Consider the following 16,224-nt stretch of genomic DNA (forward strand, 5'->3'; position numbering starts at 1 on the left):
AAGCATAAAACATCATTTAAACTAAACCGTTCTTAAATGTCCATCTTGCTGTTTGGTTATATTCAGTCATGATAACATTCAGGGGTAGTAATTAAGAATCAAATATTTGAGAGATTTGCAAATCATTGCATTCTGTTTTTATTTACATTTTACATAACATCCCAAATTGTTACAAATTTGGGTGGCAAGTGTATAAAGGATACTGAAAAATGACATTAAATTTAAATGACACATTTTCATAAGCTAGTAGACTCAGACAGTATTGTGCCGGTTAGATATATCATTATATATTATATTATATATATATATATATATATATATATATATATATATATATATATATATATATATATATATATATATATATTATATATGAACAGAGGTTGGCCCATTTGTAAGTTTACCTAATTAAATCCTGTACTGTAAAAGGTACTGTAAAATGGTTCAGCAGTTGTATCCTCATGTCCTGGGGAGTTTGTCTACATCAAACTCCTCAAGTTTACAACATGGGAGGGCATTTTATCTTTTATTTTACCAATGCCAATTCAACTAGTTGCTAAGCGTGGTACTCATTAATAAAAATAGACAACCTTCTGGAAAAGGATGCTCTGTTCAACAAATGGGCTCAACATCAACTACATGTCTTTCAGCCTCTATCTCTGATTTTGCCCACATAACATAAAAATCAACAACTATAACAAAGAGTTCTAAGTGTTGATCACTAATCCAATCCTGAGACTGTAGGTGTGATTGTAATTGATTTATCCTTAATTCTTCTACCTCTTTTTCTTCTTCTTTCGGCTTCTCTCATTAAGGGTCGCTACAGCGGATCAACCGACTCCATACCCCCCTGTATTCTACATCTGCCTCAATCACCCCAACCACCTGCATGTCTTCCCTCATCACATCCATAAACTTCATCCTTGGTCTTCCTCTTTTCCTCCTAGCTGTGTAATATAGTATTAGAGAATGTGTTTAAACTTAAGTATGAGCCTCATTACAGTTTTAACATTAAGTGTATTATATCAAACTGAAGTTAAGTTTAGCTGAAACTTAGTTATTTAGCGTATCAAACTGTAGATTGCAATAAAACCAAATATATGACGATTAAAACTCTTCCAAGTCATTGTTACTCATATCAAGCTTGTAGTTTTTTTTTTTTATTACCAGATAATTTTGCTTCATTCTAGAAATAAATGCTTAAAACATGCGAAAAATATTTGGTGAAAGAACAAGACCATTTCAAGCTTGAAACAGGTAACAATTGATGTTAATAATTTTAAACTTGTTCAATGAAATGCTAGGTAAAACTTGGCTGTATTTAAGATATTTTCACATCCTTTGCAGTAAGCCACTATTAGACAATAAACAGTAATCCTTTAATGAATGTGGTGTTAAGATAACATTCCATGTTTCTGTGTAGAAATTATGAGTTGAGACAGTGTTTACTTTCACTTTTCCTAGTCAGTGATTAGAAATGAAAGCGAATGCTGAACTAGACTGCACATTAATCTACACTTGACTGCGCACATGAAAAATAATGTTTAGAAGAGGATTTTTACTCCCCCGGGCAGGGGTCCAGGGGGTTCATGTGCATCTAGGGAACATAAGTAACTACTGTTCTTTGCAGTATACCCATGTGCCCAATTTTTGCCAAATTTTCAACTGCTTGCAGACTTCTGAAGGTTTCTTTTATTACAAACTTGATTGTGTGTAATAGTATTCATAAACTGCAATTATGTATTCTTCCATATCTATTCTCTGACTTGTACATGTCATCTGTCTTTTTATTGTTGAAAGCTCTTGGTGATGGATGCCAAAGACATTCATATTGGGTCAAAGCTTTCTCAAAAGGCAAATATTTGAATATGTGTGTCAGAGTAAAAATTAAACATAATGATAATAATAATAATAATAATAATAATAATAATAATAATAATAATAATAATAATAATAATAATAATAATAATAATAATAATAATAATAATAATAATAATAATAATAATAATAATAATAATAATGTTTGCCCATGCAAGTGTTTCTAAAATTGTGCCTCCTGAAGTTACCTTTAGCAACTTGAGTGGTTTTGTTGTCTTGCACTATCAGTGTATCCTCTCGTGGCACACCTAATTCAGTGAAGCACACACATAAACAGAAATGTCCACGCTTAGATAGTAATATATAAACATTCACAAATTACTTTTATACCCAACAAACATTTTTTTTAAGATGAAAAGCGATAGAAAAATGATAATTGATGCAAGCACTCAGTAACAGTGTTGTTATTGATTAACTTGTTCTTTTACTCTGCATGCAAATGTTTTTCTGGGGATACAGTTTTTTTCAGCAAATCTGCATTTACCAAAGTTACAGAACAAATGGGAAAGATCATGTAGCAGACACCAAACTGCAGTCATGAGTTCAGAAAAGAAGGCTGTGTTATTTACAATTATCTTGATATCCTTGCTCAAAAGTATTTACACAGGAAAAAGTGGGTAACTTCAGTGAACACCCTGGTAGGAATGTTATATAATGCTCAAGGTGACGTTAACAATGTAAACTTTAGTGCACTTTACATAAGCAGGAAGAAACTGATAAAAGCCATATGAGTATTTCCATTGCCTTCCGCTACCAGAATAAAAGCTATCTGCAAAAACATGATAGCAAATTAGTTATCAGCCATCAGCAAGTTCTGAAGTGCCCTGTATTTATCTGTTCGTTTAGCTATGTTTACAGGTTTGGTGCCACATAGTTGGTATAGAAGAAGATAAACATTGGGAAAAGTTGGAAGAAATGAAGATAAACTAAATATTTACCTAATATTCCATGAGAAACAACAGTTTTAAAACCACCAGACAGAAAATGGCCATGTTTTACGGAGATTAGAAAAACCTGCTGTCTTGCTGTCTAAATTTTGTGAGTGCAGGTTGTGTAACCTCTAAGAAAACTGATGAGAAACCCAACATAGAGACTAAATCCTTCACCTCCTGCCTTTTACATGTTGCTGCAGGCTTATCATCTGTCCTGCACTCAGTCATATCAGGTGGAGAAACCTCAGCTGACAGACAGAAGTAATGTGTTTCCTACTCTCTTTTTCATGGTGAACCTGTGTAATGTAGACTGAGTAGGACTTTTTTGTCTGTGTGTGTGAGAAAGAACCAACAGTAAAGACCTATTAATGCCACAGCAGGGAAAGGCCACATGCTAGGGCTGGAAGTTTCTGCTTGTACAAAACATTTGCCATCAGCAGTCACTACTCAGCAGGATGACGGGCCCCTGCTATTTCTAAGCGCCTGGAGAGCTGCTGGTGTACGTAGATATGGAAAAGTCGCTTCATTTTTCAACATGACTGTGTTGGGGACGAAGTTATAGGTAGAAAATGGAGACATATATGTTTTCAAAATTATTCGAGTGTCAAACTCTCATGTACAGTAGTAATTGCTGCATGAGATAAAACAGAGAGCTAAAGAGCATAGACACTGACCAAGGTCATTTAGATTGCAGTAGGCTCTCCACTCTGAGCTGCTCCTGTCCCCTTTCTGTGTAAAATAAAACAGGTTAAGGTTAAAAACGTTAATTATGTTCAAGGTTTGTTTATGTAGTTATGTGAAAAGGTCATGTGTGAGTAATTGGATTGTGTGTGTTTAGAGATGCTTGCCTTCAGAGTTAGAGTGCCATCCAAATTGTTAGTGTTAGAGGATGGAATGTTGCACTGGGCTACAGTGTGGTAGCTGGGGTTGGAGAAACACTGGCTACTGCTGCTCTGAGGTGTATCTAATAGAAAAAAACCATATTTATATAGCTATATATTGTGATCATAAAACACAAGATCATGGCAAACAGTTCTGCATCTTTGCCTCACAATTTGTGTATATGGTAACCTGTGACAGGTGGCACTAAGATGTTAAGTTCGAATACATTATCATCAAGCGGTATAATTAGACATGCTGCAGTGATATCTGACCATCTCAGCGCTTTTTATTTTCTGGAAAACCAAGTAAGCACAATCCAGAATATTTACCACTTTATAAATGCATATGATTTCATTTCATTGATGCACTAAGGTATCTTACACTGATCAGGCATAGCATTATGACCACCTGCCTAATATTGTCTTGGTTCCTCTTTTGCTGCCAAAAGAGTCATGACTCTTTAACAGCATTAACAGCATTAACTTTTTCAGCAATTTGAGCTACAGTAGTTTGTCTGTTGGATCGGACCACATGGGCCAGCCTTCACTCCCCATGTGCATCAATGAGCCTTGTGGTCATGAACCATGACCCTGCAAATGGTTCACCAGTGTTCCTTCCTTGGACCACTTTTAATAGATACTATCCCCTGCAGCGATCTAACACATCAATATATCGCACCCACTAACAGGTACCATGATGAAGAGATAATCAATGTTATTCACTTCACCTCATGAGCACATACACCGATCAGGTATAACATTATGACATTAGCATGTTTTTCCTAAGACCACTATACACTACACTATACACTATACCACTATTTACACCACTATACTCATGTACTCATAATACAAACCAAACTGCAAAGCTATCTTTAGTTCAAACAGTAACTGTTTATTATTTTCCTGTCTCTGGGCTTAAAAAATCCAATATTACACTAAACACAGCTTTAGTTGCGCTGCACTGAACAAGAGACCCAGAACACTGACAGAGAGAGATCTCGAAATAACCTCTATATTGGAGACAGTGTAAATGTCTTGAGGAATTTCATTGTTTATTAATACAAATTTCTCACCAGATATTGAGTAGTCAGTGTTGGCGATGTGCAGTGCTGGTGTGTAGGACACACTTGGCATGTCCTGACCCTTCTCCCTCTGCCTCTGTCTGTACCACACAAACAGACTGAGCATGGCCATGATGATGAGGAGTAGGAAGATGATGCCCATGACAGCACCAGCTGACTGGCGTTCGGAGCTCAGGGCTGGACTGATCTTAGTGTAGGGGTTCAGCTCCTCCATCATCAAGGCCGCTAACACGCACGTACACACCCACACACGCACCCACACACACACACACACACACACGCACACACCCACAAAGTTTAATCTGTGTTCATTGCTTTTAAAGAAGCAAAAGTGCATGCATGAGTAAGAAAAGGAGTATAAGAAGTATTTTGGGAGTAGGGGTGTAAAACATTTTCAAATTTTTATACAATATATATCAAATTAACAATTCTATATACAAAAGTACATGCTCACTAATTAATGTGAGAAAATGTGTGTGTGTGTGTGTGTGTGTGTGTGTGTGTGTGTGTGTGTGTGTGTGTGTGTGTGTGTGTGTGTGTGTAAGACATCTGTTTATGTAACGACCTAACAGTGTGTATGCATTAGGAAGCAATGTTATTACCCTGGTCACAGCGAATTCCTTTGTATCCAGGACTGCAATAACAGGTTCCAGTCACGTAGTCACAGGTGGCATTGTTCATGCACTCACACAGTTGCTGACAGCCATAGCCGAAAGTCCCAGGAGGACACTCTGCAGACAGAATAACACACAGAGCTAATATGCAGAGCTTGAGCACTACAGTTATGGATCACTCACACATTCTCACCCAACACCACATCAGAATTACGCAACTCTTTAAATTCCTTAACATATTACACAGAATTCCAAATACAGAACAGCACTCACTTTGTTCGCAGCTGCTACCAATGAAGCCTGTGCGACAGGTACACTGGCCCGTGATGTGATCACAATCTGCTCCGTTCTGACAGCGACACACCTCAGCACAGTCATGGCCATAAAAGCCTGACGGGCAGCCTGAACAAGTAAAAGAAAGAGTAAGGTACTGAGTCACTGTGAGCCCCCTAGAACAGCGCTAGTGCAATTTTGGAAGTAATTGTACAGGCCTCTGGAACCGTATTAGAGCTATGATAACCATTCTTTTTAAAGATGAAGCGTACTGGGTGTTGGGTTGTAAGTGGTGATTGTAAAGGTGATAGTATATTACTTACAACATTTCTATACTCATAAAACAATTCAGCAAAGCCTAGTACTCTTTGCATATTCTCATCCTGGTAGACACCACTCCATTCAGGATAGAGAGGTTTCATCAGATGATAAAGGTGATGCTCAGTGAGTTGACCCTATTGTCTATGCAGAAAGAACCCATAGATAACAGAGCCACCAGTTTTTCCTTTAATTTGGGACTTGTCTGTACACGCAAAATCCACACAGCAAGGACACTAAGTTAATGAGCCCATTGGAGAAAAACATTGCAGCACAAGACAAATGGATTTCATCATCCTTCAAGTAAAACGAAGCACACATCACTGTTCATATGAAAAATGAATGAGGACCAACTAGGAACAAACAAAAATCTCATAATATTAGATCAACGATTAATTGAAACCACACGGTGACAGAACATGTTATAATAAAGATATTTGTTTGCACCCTGTGAATGCTGTTTTACTGTATAACACAGTTTATTGCAAAGGTAAGAAAGGTGAGATCATTATAAGATCTGTGCTTCAGAGAAAATCTATTTCTCAATTTCATTCCCATAATTATAAGATATTTATAAGATACACAATTGTTTCCTATTTTCTTTGTAGCGTCTAGTGTGCTTTTACTGCAATGCCAGCAGGTGCCACTGTTTAACTGTGACCAGCTCATAATTTATGTTTTTGTGTGTGTGTGTGTGTGTGTGTGTGTGTGTGTGTGTGTGTGTGTGTGTGTGTGTGTGCGCGTGTGTGTGTGTGCATGCGTCTGTGTGTGTTTGTGTAAATGTGTGTGTGTGTGTGTGTGTGTGTGTGTGTGTGTGTGTGCATGCATCTCTGTGTGTTTGTGTAAATGTGTGTGTGTGTGTGTGTGTGTGTTTGTGTGTGTGCGCGTGTTTGTGTGTGTGCATGCGTCTGTGTGTGTTTGTGTAAATGTGTGTGTGTGTGTGTGTGTGTGTGTGTGTGTGTGTGTGTGTGCGCGTGTTTGTGTGTGTGCATGCGTCTGTGTGTGTTTGTGTAAATGTGTGTGTGTGTGTGTGTGTGTGTGTGTGTGTGTGTGCACACTTGTGAGTGGGAGACAGAGAGAGAATGAGGCTCACGTTGTGTGCAGTAAAGGCCTGTCCACCCGGGGCTGCACCTGCACTCCCCATCATAGGCACTACACTGGGCTCCGTTGTGACAGTTGCATGAGTTGAGACAGTCAGGACCCCACTGCCCTATAGGACATGCTGCCGATGCCAGACACAACACCACAGTTGTTCTAATAAACACATATTTACACTCCCACAATCCTCATAAAAAAAAAAATAATAATAATATTATTAAATGATCATTACCACACATGTATAAAACATGCACAAAGTGTAAGCAGTGTAAAAGTTTTTCTATAACTATAATCAAATCGGAATGAAGAAGAAAGGAAGTGAGGCAGACAGAGGTGGGAAAGGGGGGGGGGGGGGTAGAAAAAAAAGCAAAGAGCTGACAGAATGACAGAGAGGAAATTCAGAGGGGTTAATTGATTCATACCCTGTGAGCAGTCATCTCCAATCCAGCCGGGGAGGCACTGGCAGGAGCCGTCAATAGGATTGCATGTGCCGTTGTTTAAGCAGAGACACACTTCAGCACAAGCTTTCCCGTACCTGCCACTGGGACACACTGCCGACAACACACACCACACTCAGCACACTGCACTTGAATTAACCACAATGCAGTGAGGGCACCATAACATGGAACATCTGACTGCGTTATCTGCTTGTAAGTATAACTTACAAACCAAACATAAAGCTGCACAAATGTAAAGCCCATTGTAGACCATCATCACAGGAAAATTAAACAAAGAAAATAAGAGAACTGATGTGTAAGAGAACTAATTTATTTTTTAAACAAAGCTATTATTTTAAACACAGTAATTAAGAAATATAGAGAACTCAAGTGCCAATAATTCTTGTGAAATGTGCAAAACAGTTTCTGAACAGCTATCAAACTTAGTTTAATACATACAACAATGTAAAGCTAAATATTACATATTACATATAAAATAAACTATGATGCCATGTTTGTAAGTAAAACCTTGCAGGGTGGTAGATTGCACTGCAGCAAAATGACCTTACATTATCCAAATCCACTACACTTAACTTTTCATGTGTTACACGAGCCCAGGTGACATTTCTGAGAGCCAGGGCATTTGATGTTAGAAAATGAAGGAATGAGTGATTCACAGCCTGTTTGAGCAGACCATGCACATCTATCAGACTCCACATTTATCCATCTGCGCCTATTCACCGTGCACAAGAACAAAGACGACTGATGTGCCATGGAATTAAAATTAGAGCTTTTTTGTACATTTTTAATAAAACGAATACTTCAGCTGGCTTCTGACATTTGACTCATTTAGAGATTTCATTTCAGATTAAAGTTTCGTCTTTACTACCCCCGTCTTATTTCTTTTGAGGGGGGAGGACAGAGGAGTTTAATCGGGTACATACAGCACCTTACTAAAGAGAAGGAGAGGGGCTAGCAGGTAAACAGATGCCTGAGCTGTGTAGGAAATATGGGATGGCACAAAAGAATCAGATAAGGTGTCTCCTTTAAAGAAAAGTTTAAATTAAATCTTTGTGACAGTGGCTTATTTTAATAATCATATCTCTGCAGACCTCTTCCTTAAGAAAAAGCCTCTTTCAACTCCCTCAAAGCAGACCCTTATTACCCAAAGGGACTTGTTCCTTCTTGTTTCAGGGGTATAGTCTCTTCTTCTAGTATCATCCTTCTGCCCATCAGAGCTTCATTAGAGCTCTCATGGACATATAACTGCAGAACTGAGACACCAACACTGACTGAACTACAGTTCTCCTGTGTCCTACCTCTTTTCCAGTAATTATGATCCAGACAAATTAACCCAGTTTTTTTTCTAGGCCTCTTTCCCAGAGTCTATCCTTTTTCTGCTTAAACATATTAAACATTTATTCATGAGACAGCTCTGAAAGCCATGAAAGTGAATTCTATATATGCTCATTGCTTTTCCTTTATTCATGAAAAGACTGGTTAATTATTATGTGAAGTTGTATATTTCATTTCAAAATCTCTGGTGGATGCTGTGAAAGGGGAAGTGGATATAAAGGTTTGTTAGTTTGAGCTGGAAATATGCTTCACTGACCTGAAACAGCTTAAATCAAATATGTATTTCTGTAGTACTCTTACCACACAATCAATATTTCCTGGCTTTAAATAGTGGAAGAGGGCTGGGGCACCCTTCATTCAGACAACTGTCAAAGAATAGAAATCCTAGTGTGGAGGAAATCAAACCAGGTTGTTTCAGTTTGCAAAATTCTAATACAAATATACACACATCTTATAATAGAATAGTGCATTATAGCATATCTGTCAAGTCTTGCAGTTTACCCTTGAGACTATTTTTGTTTGTCTTGTTGCAGTCTCACAGAAATAAATATACACAACTCATTTTTTTTCAACACTCAAAGTATACAATAAAATGTTTGTTACACAAATTATTGGTGTGCTGCAGAGTGTAACAGCAGCAATGGGATCAGAAACCTTTGTAGCTTCACTGGCTACAGAATAACTAGCCAATTCTGTCTGTTTTTTAATGCTTATTTTGTGGCCTTAAACTGCAATAATGTAAGATAGTGAGCCGCTAATCAGCCCAGATAACACTACTAAAGTTGCTGCTGAAAGGGCTTTTCGGTTTGACTGCATAAAGAAGTCAAACTAATGGAACTATGCACTTTGTTTGGTATTATGTGGCATCAGGGGTGGCTGGGTATTAAAAGTTCAAGGGAGCATTTTTTTTTTTTGCTTTATATCAATAACAAAAAAACATTTTAGAGCTCAACACTACATAGTGTTTACAAAATGAGAAAAAGCATAAAAAAATCCTCCATTTTGTATCATGAATCTTCTTCTTCTTTTGGCTTCTCCTATTAGCACTCGCCACAGCGGATCATCCGTCTCCATACCCCTCTGTCCTCTACATCTGCCTCTTTTAATCCAACAACCTGCATGTCTTCCCTCACCACATCCATAAACCTCCTCCTTGGCCTTCCTCTTTTCCTTCTTCCTGGTGGCTCCATCCTCAGTATTCTCCTACAGATATACCCCATGTCCCTCCTCTGAACATGTCCAAACCATCTCAATCGCACCTCCCTCACCTTTCTCCAAAACGTCCTACATGCGCTGTCCCACTTCTTCTTCTTCTTTTGGCTTCTCCCATTAGGGGTCGCCACAGCGGATCATCTGTCTCCATACCCCCCTGTCCTCCACATCTTCCTCTTTCAACACAACTACCTGCATGTCTTTCCTCACCACATCCAAAAACTGCCTCCTTGGTCTTTCTCTTTTCCTCCTTCCTGGTGGCTCCATCCTCAGAATTCTCCTACCATATACCCCATGTCCCTCCTCTGAACATGTCCAAACCATCTCAATCGGGCCTCCCTCACCTTGTCTCCAAAATGTCCTACATGCGCTGACCCTCTAACAAACTCATTTCTAATACTGTCCATCCTCGTCACTCCCAATGAACACCTCAAAATCTTCAGCTCTGCTACCTCCAGCTCTGCCTCCTGTCTTTTACTCACTGCCACTGTCTCTAAACCATACAACATCGCAGGTCTCACCACAGTCCTATAGATACCCTTCTATCACAAATCACTCCTGCTTTCACACTTTTCCACCCACCCCACCCTGCCTGCACTCTTTTCTTTACTTTTCTAACACACTCTCCATTACTTTGCACTGTTGACCCCAGGTACCTGAACTCCTCCACCTTCACTACCTCTTTTCTTCCTGCAACCGCACCACTCCACTGCCCTTCCTCTCATACACACACATGTACTCCGTCTTACTCTCTGTCTACTGACTTTTATTCCCCCTCTCTCCAGCGCGTACCTCCACCTCTCCAGGCTCTTCTCAACCTGCTCCCTACTCTAACCACTAATCACAATATCATCCGCAAACATCATATTCCATGGAGACTCCTGTCTGACCTCGTCCGTCAACCTGTCCATCACCAGTGCAAACAGGAAAGGGCTCAGAGCTGATCCTTGATGCAGTCCAACCTCCACTACTGCACACTTTACTGCTGTCACACTGTCCTCATACTTGTCCTGCACCACCCTCACATACTTCTCTGACACACCAGACTTTCTCATAGAATACCACAACTCCTCTCTTGGCACCCACAAACACACAATGCAACTCCTTCTGACCTTCTCTATACTTCTCCATCAACATTCTTAAAGCAAATAATGCATCTGTGGTGCTCTTCCTCGGCATGAAACCATACTGCTACTCACCTCTTCTCTCAGCCTGGCTTCCACTACTCTTTCCCATAACTTCATGGTGGGACTGATCAACTTAATTCCCCTGTAGTTACTGCAGGTCTGCACATCTCCCTTATTTTTAAAGATCGGTACCAGCACACTCCTTCTCTATTCCTCAGGCATCCTCTCACCTTCCAGAATCCTGTTTAACAATCTTGTTAAAAACTCCACTGCCATCTCACCTAAACATCTCCAAGCTTCTACCGGTTTGTCATCTGGTCCAACTGACTTTCCAGTCTTCATCCTCTTAATAGCTGCTCTTACTTCCTCCTTGCTAATTATATCTACTTCCTGCTTCACAATCTTCACACCATCCAACCTTCTCTCTTTTATTTTCTTCATTCATCAGCTGCTCAAAATACTCCCTCCATCTTCTCAACACACTCTCCTCACTAGTCAACACTTTTTCATCTCCATCCTTTATTGCTCTAACTTGCAGTACATCCTTCCCAGCTCGGTCCCTCTGCCTGGCCAATCGGTACAAATCCTTTTCTCCTTCCTTAGTGTCCAACCTCTTATACAGCTCCTCATATGCCTTTTTCTTTGCTTTCGCCACATACCTCTTTACCTGCTGCCGCATCTCCTTGTACTCCTGCCTACTTTTCTCATCTCTCTGCCGATCCCAATTCTGTTTTGCCAACCTCTTTCTCTTTATGCTCTCCTGCACTTCCTCATTCCACCACATGTCTCTTTGTCTTCCTTTCTATTTCCAGATGTCACACCAAGTACCTTTCTAGCTGTCTCCCTTATCACTTCTGCAGTAGTTGCCCAATCATCCAGCACCTCTTCACCACCACCAAGCCCCTGTCTGACCTCTTCCCTGAATCTCACACTACAGTCTTCTGCCTTCAGTTTCCACCATCTTATTCTTCTTTCAGTCTTCACGCTCCTCCTTTGCTTCTTCACCTACAAAACCATCCTACCGACCACCAACCAATGCTGTCTAGCTACACTTGTCCCCTGTCAACACCTTACAGTCTCCAATCTCCTTCACATTGCATCTCCTTCATAGAACATAGTCCACCTGTGTGCACCTTCCTCCACTCTTATATGTCACTCTATGATCCTCCTTCTTTTTAAAATCTATATTCACCACTGCCATTTCCATCCTTTTAGCAAAATCTACCACAATCTGCCCTTCCACATTCTCTACTTAACGCTATACCTACCTCCTCATCACCTCTGTTCCCTTCACCTACATGCCCATTGAAATACGCCCCAATCACTAATCGTTTATTTCTAGGTACACCTTCTACCACTTCATCCAACTCACTCCAGAATTTTTCCTTCTCCTTCATCTCACAACCCACTTGTGGAGCATAAGCACTGATGACATTTATCATCGCCCCTTCAACTTCCAGATTCATGTTCATCACAATATCAGAAACTCTCTTCACCTCCACTTCTCTTTCTCTTTCGTGATCCGCATATTTGATTTGGCAAATGTTTTACGCTGGATGCCCGTCCTAACGCAACCCTTCCCATTTATCTGGGCACTAAGGGCTTGGGACCGGCACTAAGAGTGCATTGGCTTGTGCAACCCTAATGGCTGGGTTCCATTTTGAATCATGAATGCGTACATTAAATAAAATGAGTTAAATTATCTAGGGAAATGATGAAAGCATATGTCAAGTGGCTAGTTGTAAAGTTCTTTATCTCTTATCTCACAGTATGCTATATCAGCAAAAATAAAAAATAAAAAATTTAATTAGTTGCTCTCTTGAAGTAAATAAATAACATAGCATATCCTGTTACAAAGGAAGCATACAGTCCTCTATTCTGAAGATCCATTACTCTCCCAACAATAATTTTATATATTATATATTGTGTGCATTCATTTACAAAATCTCACAATAAATGTACCTTGTAAATTGCATTACTGTTCTTGAAAGAACACCTCCAGACTAATCCGTGCAAGAATTGAACAGTGCTCTGGTGTAAACCAATTTAGCTAGAAAGGCGGAAATAAAGGTGTGGCATTTCTTCTAAAATATTTTGAAATAAAACATCCACTAAATGTCAGTGCTGATTGTATAAAGGCATCATCAGATTGACATTTTAGCTATTTGAACTTAACATCCTTTTGCACTGTGCTACTGATGAAGTTACGCATGATAAATGAGCTAATTTGGATTGAAAGGAGACCATGTAATAAATCAACACTTTATACTGGACCTGCTCTCACCAACCTGTAGCACAGTATTAGAGAGCTCCATTTTTCTAGACTTAATAAAGAAAAGACTCAGTCATTACCCTAAAATCTATAATCTCTTTGAAACTGTTGGCAGATGGCTAGTTGAAGAGGCAGGTTAAAAAATACAAAATTGTTTACTAAGCTCTAAGGTGATTAAAGGATTTGACTAACCAGTGGACCAAGCAAGATAGGTAAACAAAATAGAATTTACAAAGGCTTTCCTAAAGCTGTATAAAAAACATAGCTTTCACATGCTGAAAGGGGGAATGATTTATTAATAACTTGTGAAATATTTTATCATTGCCAAGTTGACACATAAAAAAGATTATTCTTTCCCTCCCCTTAAAAAAAAGCAGATAATATTACAGTGCCTAAATGCTGTCATTTTTGTTTGATTTATATTCACTAAGAGTGTGATGCTGAACAATTGATAGGACTTTAATAGTAAAAAATAACCCTCCTTTTGTGATCACTGTTGTATGTATGGAATGCACAGCCATCACAACTAAGTTTTGCCCAGGTATGTGTGGCCATGTATACTGTATTTTCAGTTAACTCTTACGATTCGAAAACTGGTTCTTCCCATTTGTGTCTATATTCTGGTAAGTCGGATCATTTTGCCCAGTGTTTGGCCAGAGTACTCACACCTGATCTCACAACATCTGATGAAATGGTGTCTCAGCTGATAAAAATAATGAAAAGTAGTTATTTTAAGTAACTTTACAACACTGGCTGGCATTTGGATATAATTTATGTCACCACTTATTAGCAATACATAAGTGCACAGACAAACTAAGACAAAGAGCATGAACCCAGAGAGCTTGAAATAGGAACTCAAGCTACCAAGTTACCTAAAAGACAAGGTTTCAGTTGTGGTCATCATCTACCATCTGCAATCCAGTTATCAAGTCCTTGTGATTAATTTTGTGTGCTCAAGCAAAAAAAAAAAAAGCACTAATCTGTGATGTCTTTTCTGACTCAATTAAAACTAAATGTGAAAAGGCTACTGTATATTGCACCAATCTCGCTTCTCCTCCTTTCTCTCCCTTGTTCAAGAGCATTGAACAGGATAACCACGGCATTGATCTGATGCATCACTGTTTGTCTGTAGTCAGAAAGAATGGCCTCAGCAATATTCAGATTTTCTCTGAAGGTTATTTGTCAGTGTCAGTGATAATGCCAATTATCTGCAGTACGATGGATAAGTGGAGTCAGCTCGCTGTGCCACAAATGAGTACCCTACCCATTTCCCACTGTGTACCAGTCTGGGGATGGCATAGTGCAAGATGATCATTAACTGTATCACCCTAATTTTTTCATAATTCTTTTCTAATAATTTGCCCCACTGCAGGTGATTTGAGCTTTAACACAATGTTGCTTCATTAAAGTTATGTATCAAAATCTGTCATCATCCCTTGTAATAAACTGGATGTGTATGAACAGTCATTGCATCAGCTAGATCAGAGACAGATTAAACACAAGTTACATGCAAGATACATTACTCTAGAGAAAGAGCGAGTGAGGCAGTGGTAAAATGAGAAGATGAAAAAAAGAGCTACTTGCCTTCATTGCACAGTGGGCCAAAAAATCCAGACAGGCATTCACACTGGCCTGTAACATGATGGCATGGACCAGTGCTGTGCACACACTGTGGGCATGTCTGACTGCAGCGATGCCCATAAAACCCAGGAGAACAGGCTGGCATGGAAATGAAGGGAAGCACACAAGGGAAAAGGAGATTAAAGATTAACAAAAGAAAAGAGAGGTAGGTGAAAAGCTCAGAGCAGTATTTTGTGCATGAAGAGACATAGCATAGTAGGAAACCTTTGTGCCATTAATATTTATCAGTTTAATCTACAGTGAGGTTCAAGCAGGAACTATAAAAAGTAGTTTCTTTGAGTTCCGTTCAAGAAAGCTGGATATATTGAAGTTCATTGTAATTGAGAATTACTGTACCTTTACAATATAATTTCTTCTCTAATGCATAAACACACACACACACACAGACACACACAGACACACAGACACACACACACACACACACACACACACACACACACACACACACACACACACACACACACACACACTCTTTATATTCTGTCACCGAACACAGAAACATGTCACTGGCTTTTGTTTACAGATTTTGTTCACTACAAAAAATAAAAATTATTAGCAATCAGCAGCCTTATTATTTGAGCACACTGGTGGAGAGGGAAGAAGAGGGTGTGTGTGAGAGGTGGATTTGATGATGGTCATCTAATGCCCCAGACTATCCCCAGGAAGCAAGGCCTGGAGTGAGAATGCAGTGATTACAAGCTGGCACATGATGAAGAGCTGGCTGGTCTGCACTTTAAGCCAGGGTTCACCCTGGGTTAAGTGCTTCTCTCCTTAGACTCTCACTGGGACACCCACTTAACTCCACAAAGGAGAGAATCCACATTTATTAACATGACCCTCTGTCATTTGAGCAATTTTGGAAGAGACATATTGAAAGGAATGCTTACATCTTTTGCAGGATGTGCCACGGTAGCCCGGAGCACACACGCAGGTGCCATCCTCAGGGGAGCATGAGCCTCCATTTTGGCATGAGCAGGTCATGGAGCAGTTTGGCCCCCAGAAGCCTTGAGGGCAGACATTGTCACAGTGGATACCTGTTTAAGAAATACATATACAAACAAAGATTAAAATAAAATTGCCATAGGTCAATATTAGCAAAC

At 39.4% G+C, this 16,224-nt stretch overlaps 1 protein-coding gene across 5 annotated transcripts in view; it reads right to left on the reverse strand.

Annotated features, from left to right (window-relative positions):
• The window catches only part of megf11 (multiple EGF-like-domains 11), a 119,462-nt gene that overhangs the window by 7,356 nt on the left and 95,882 nt on the right, over window positions 1-16,224 (reverse strand). For all 5 annotated transcript variants that reach the window (XM_083552032.1, XM_083552033.1, XM_083552036.1 and 2 more), the window contains 10 exons: window positions 16,012-16,158; window positions 15,068-15,202; window positions 7,502-7,630; window positions 7,075-7,203; window positions 5,664-5,792; window positions 5,379-5,507; window positions 4,768-5,001; window positions 3,659-3,774; window positions 3,485-3,539; window positions 2,067-2,126 (listed from right to left, as the gene is read on the reverse strand). In XM_083552032.1, the coding sequence (XP_083408158.1) occupies window positions 2,067-2,126; window positions 3,485-3,539; window positions 3,659-3,774; window positions 4,768-5,001; window positions 5,379-5,507; window positions 5,664-5,792; window positions 7,075-7,203; window positions 7,502-7,630; window positions 15,068-15,202; window positions 16,012-16,158 (1,263 nt within the window). The remainder of the gene's footprint in view (window positions 1-2,066; window positions 2,127-3,484; window positions 3,540-3,658; window positions 3,775-4,767; window positions 5,002-5,378; window positions 5,508-5,663; window positions 5,793-7,074; window positions 7,204-7,501; window positions 7,631-15,067; window positions 15,203-16,011; window positions 16,159-16,224) is intronic.

Source organism: Silurus aristotelis (assembly GCF_946808225.1).
Source record: "Silurus aristotelis genome assembly, chromosome: 10".
NCBI lineage: Eukaryota > Metazoa > Chordata > Actinopteri > Siluriformes > Siluridae > Silurus > Silurus aristotelis.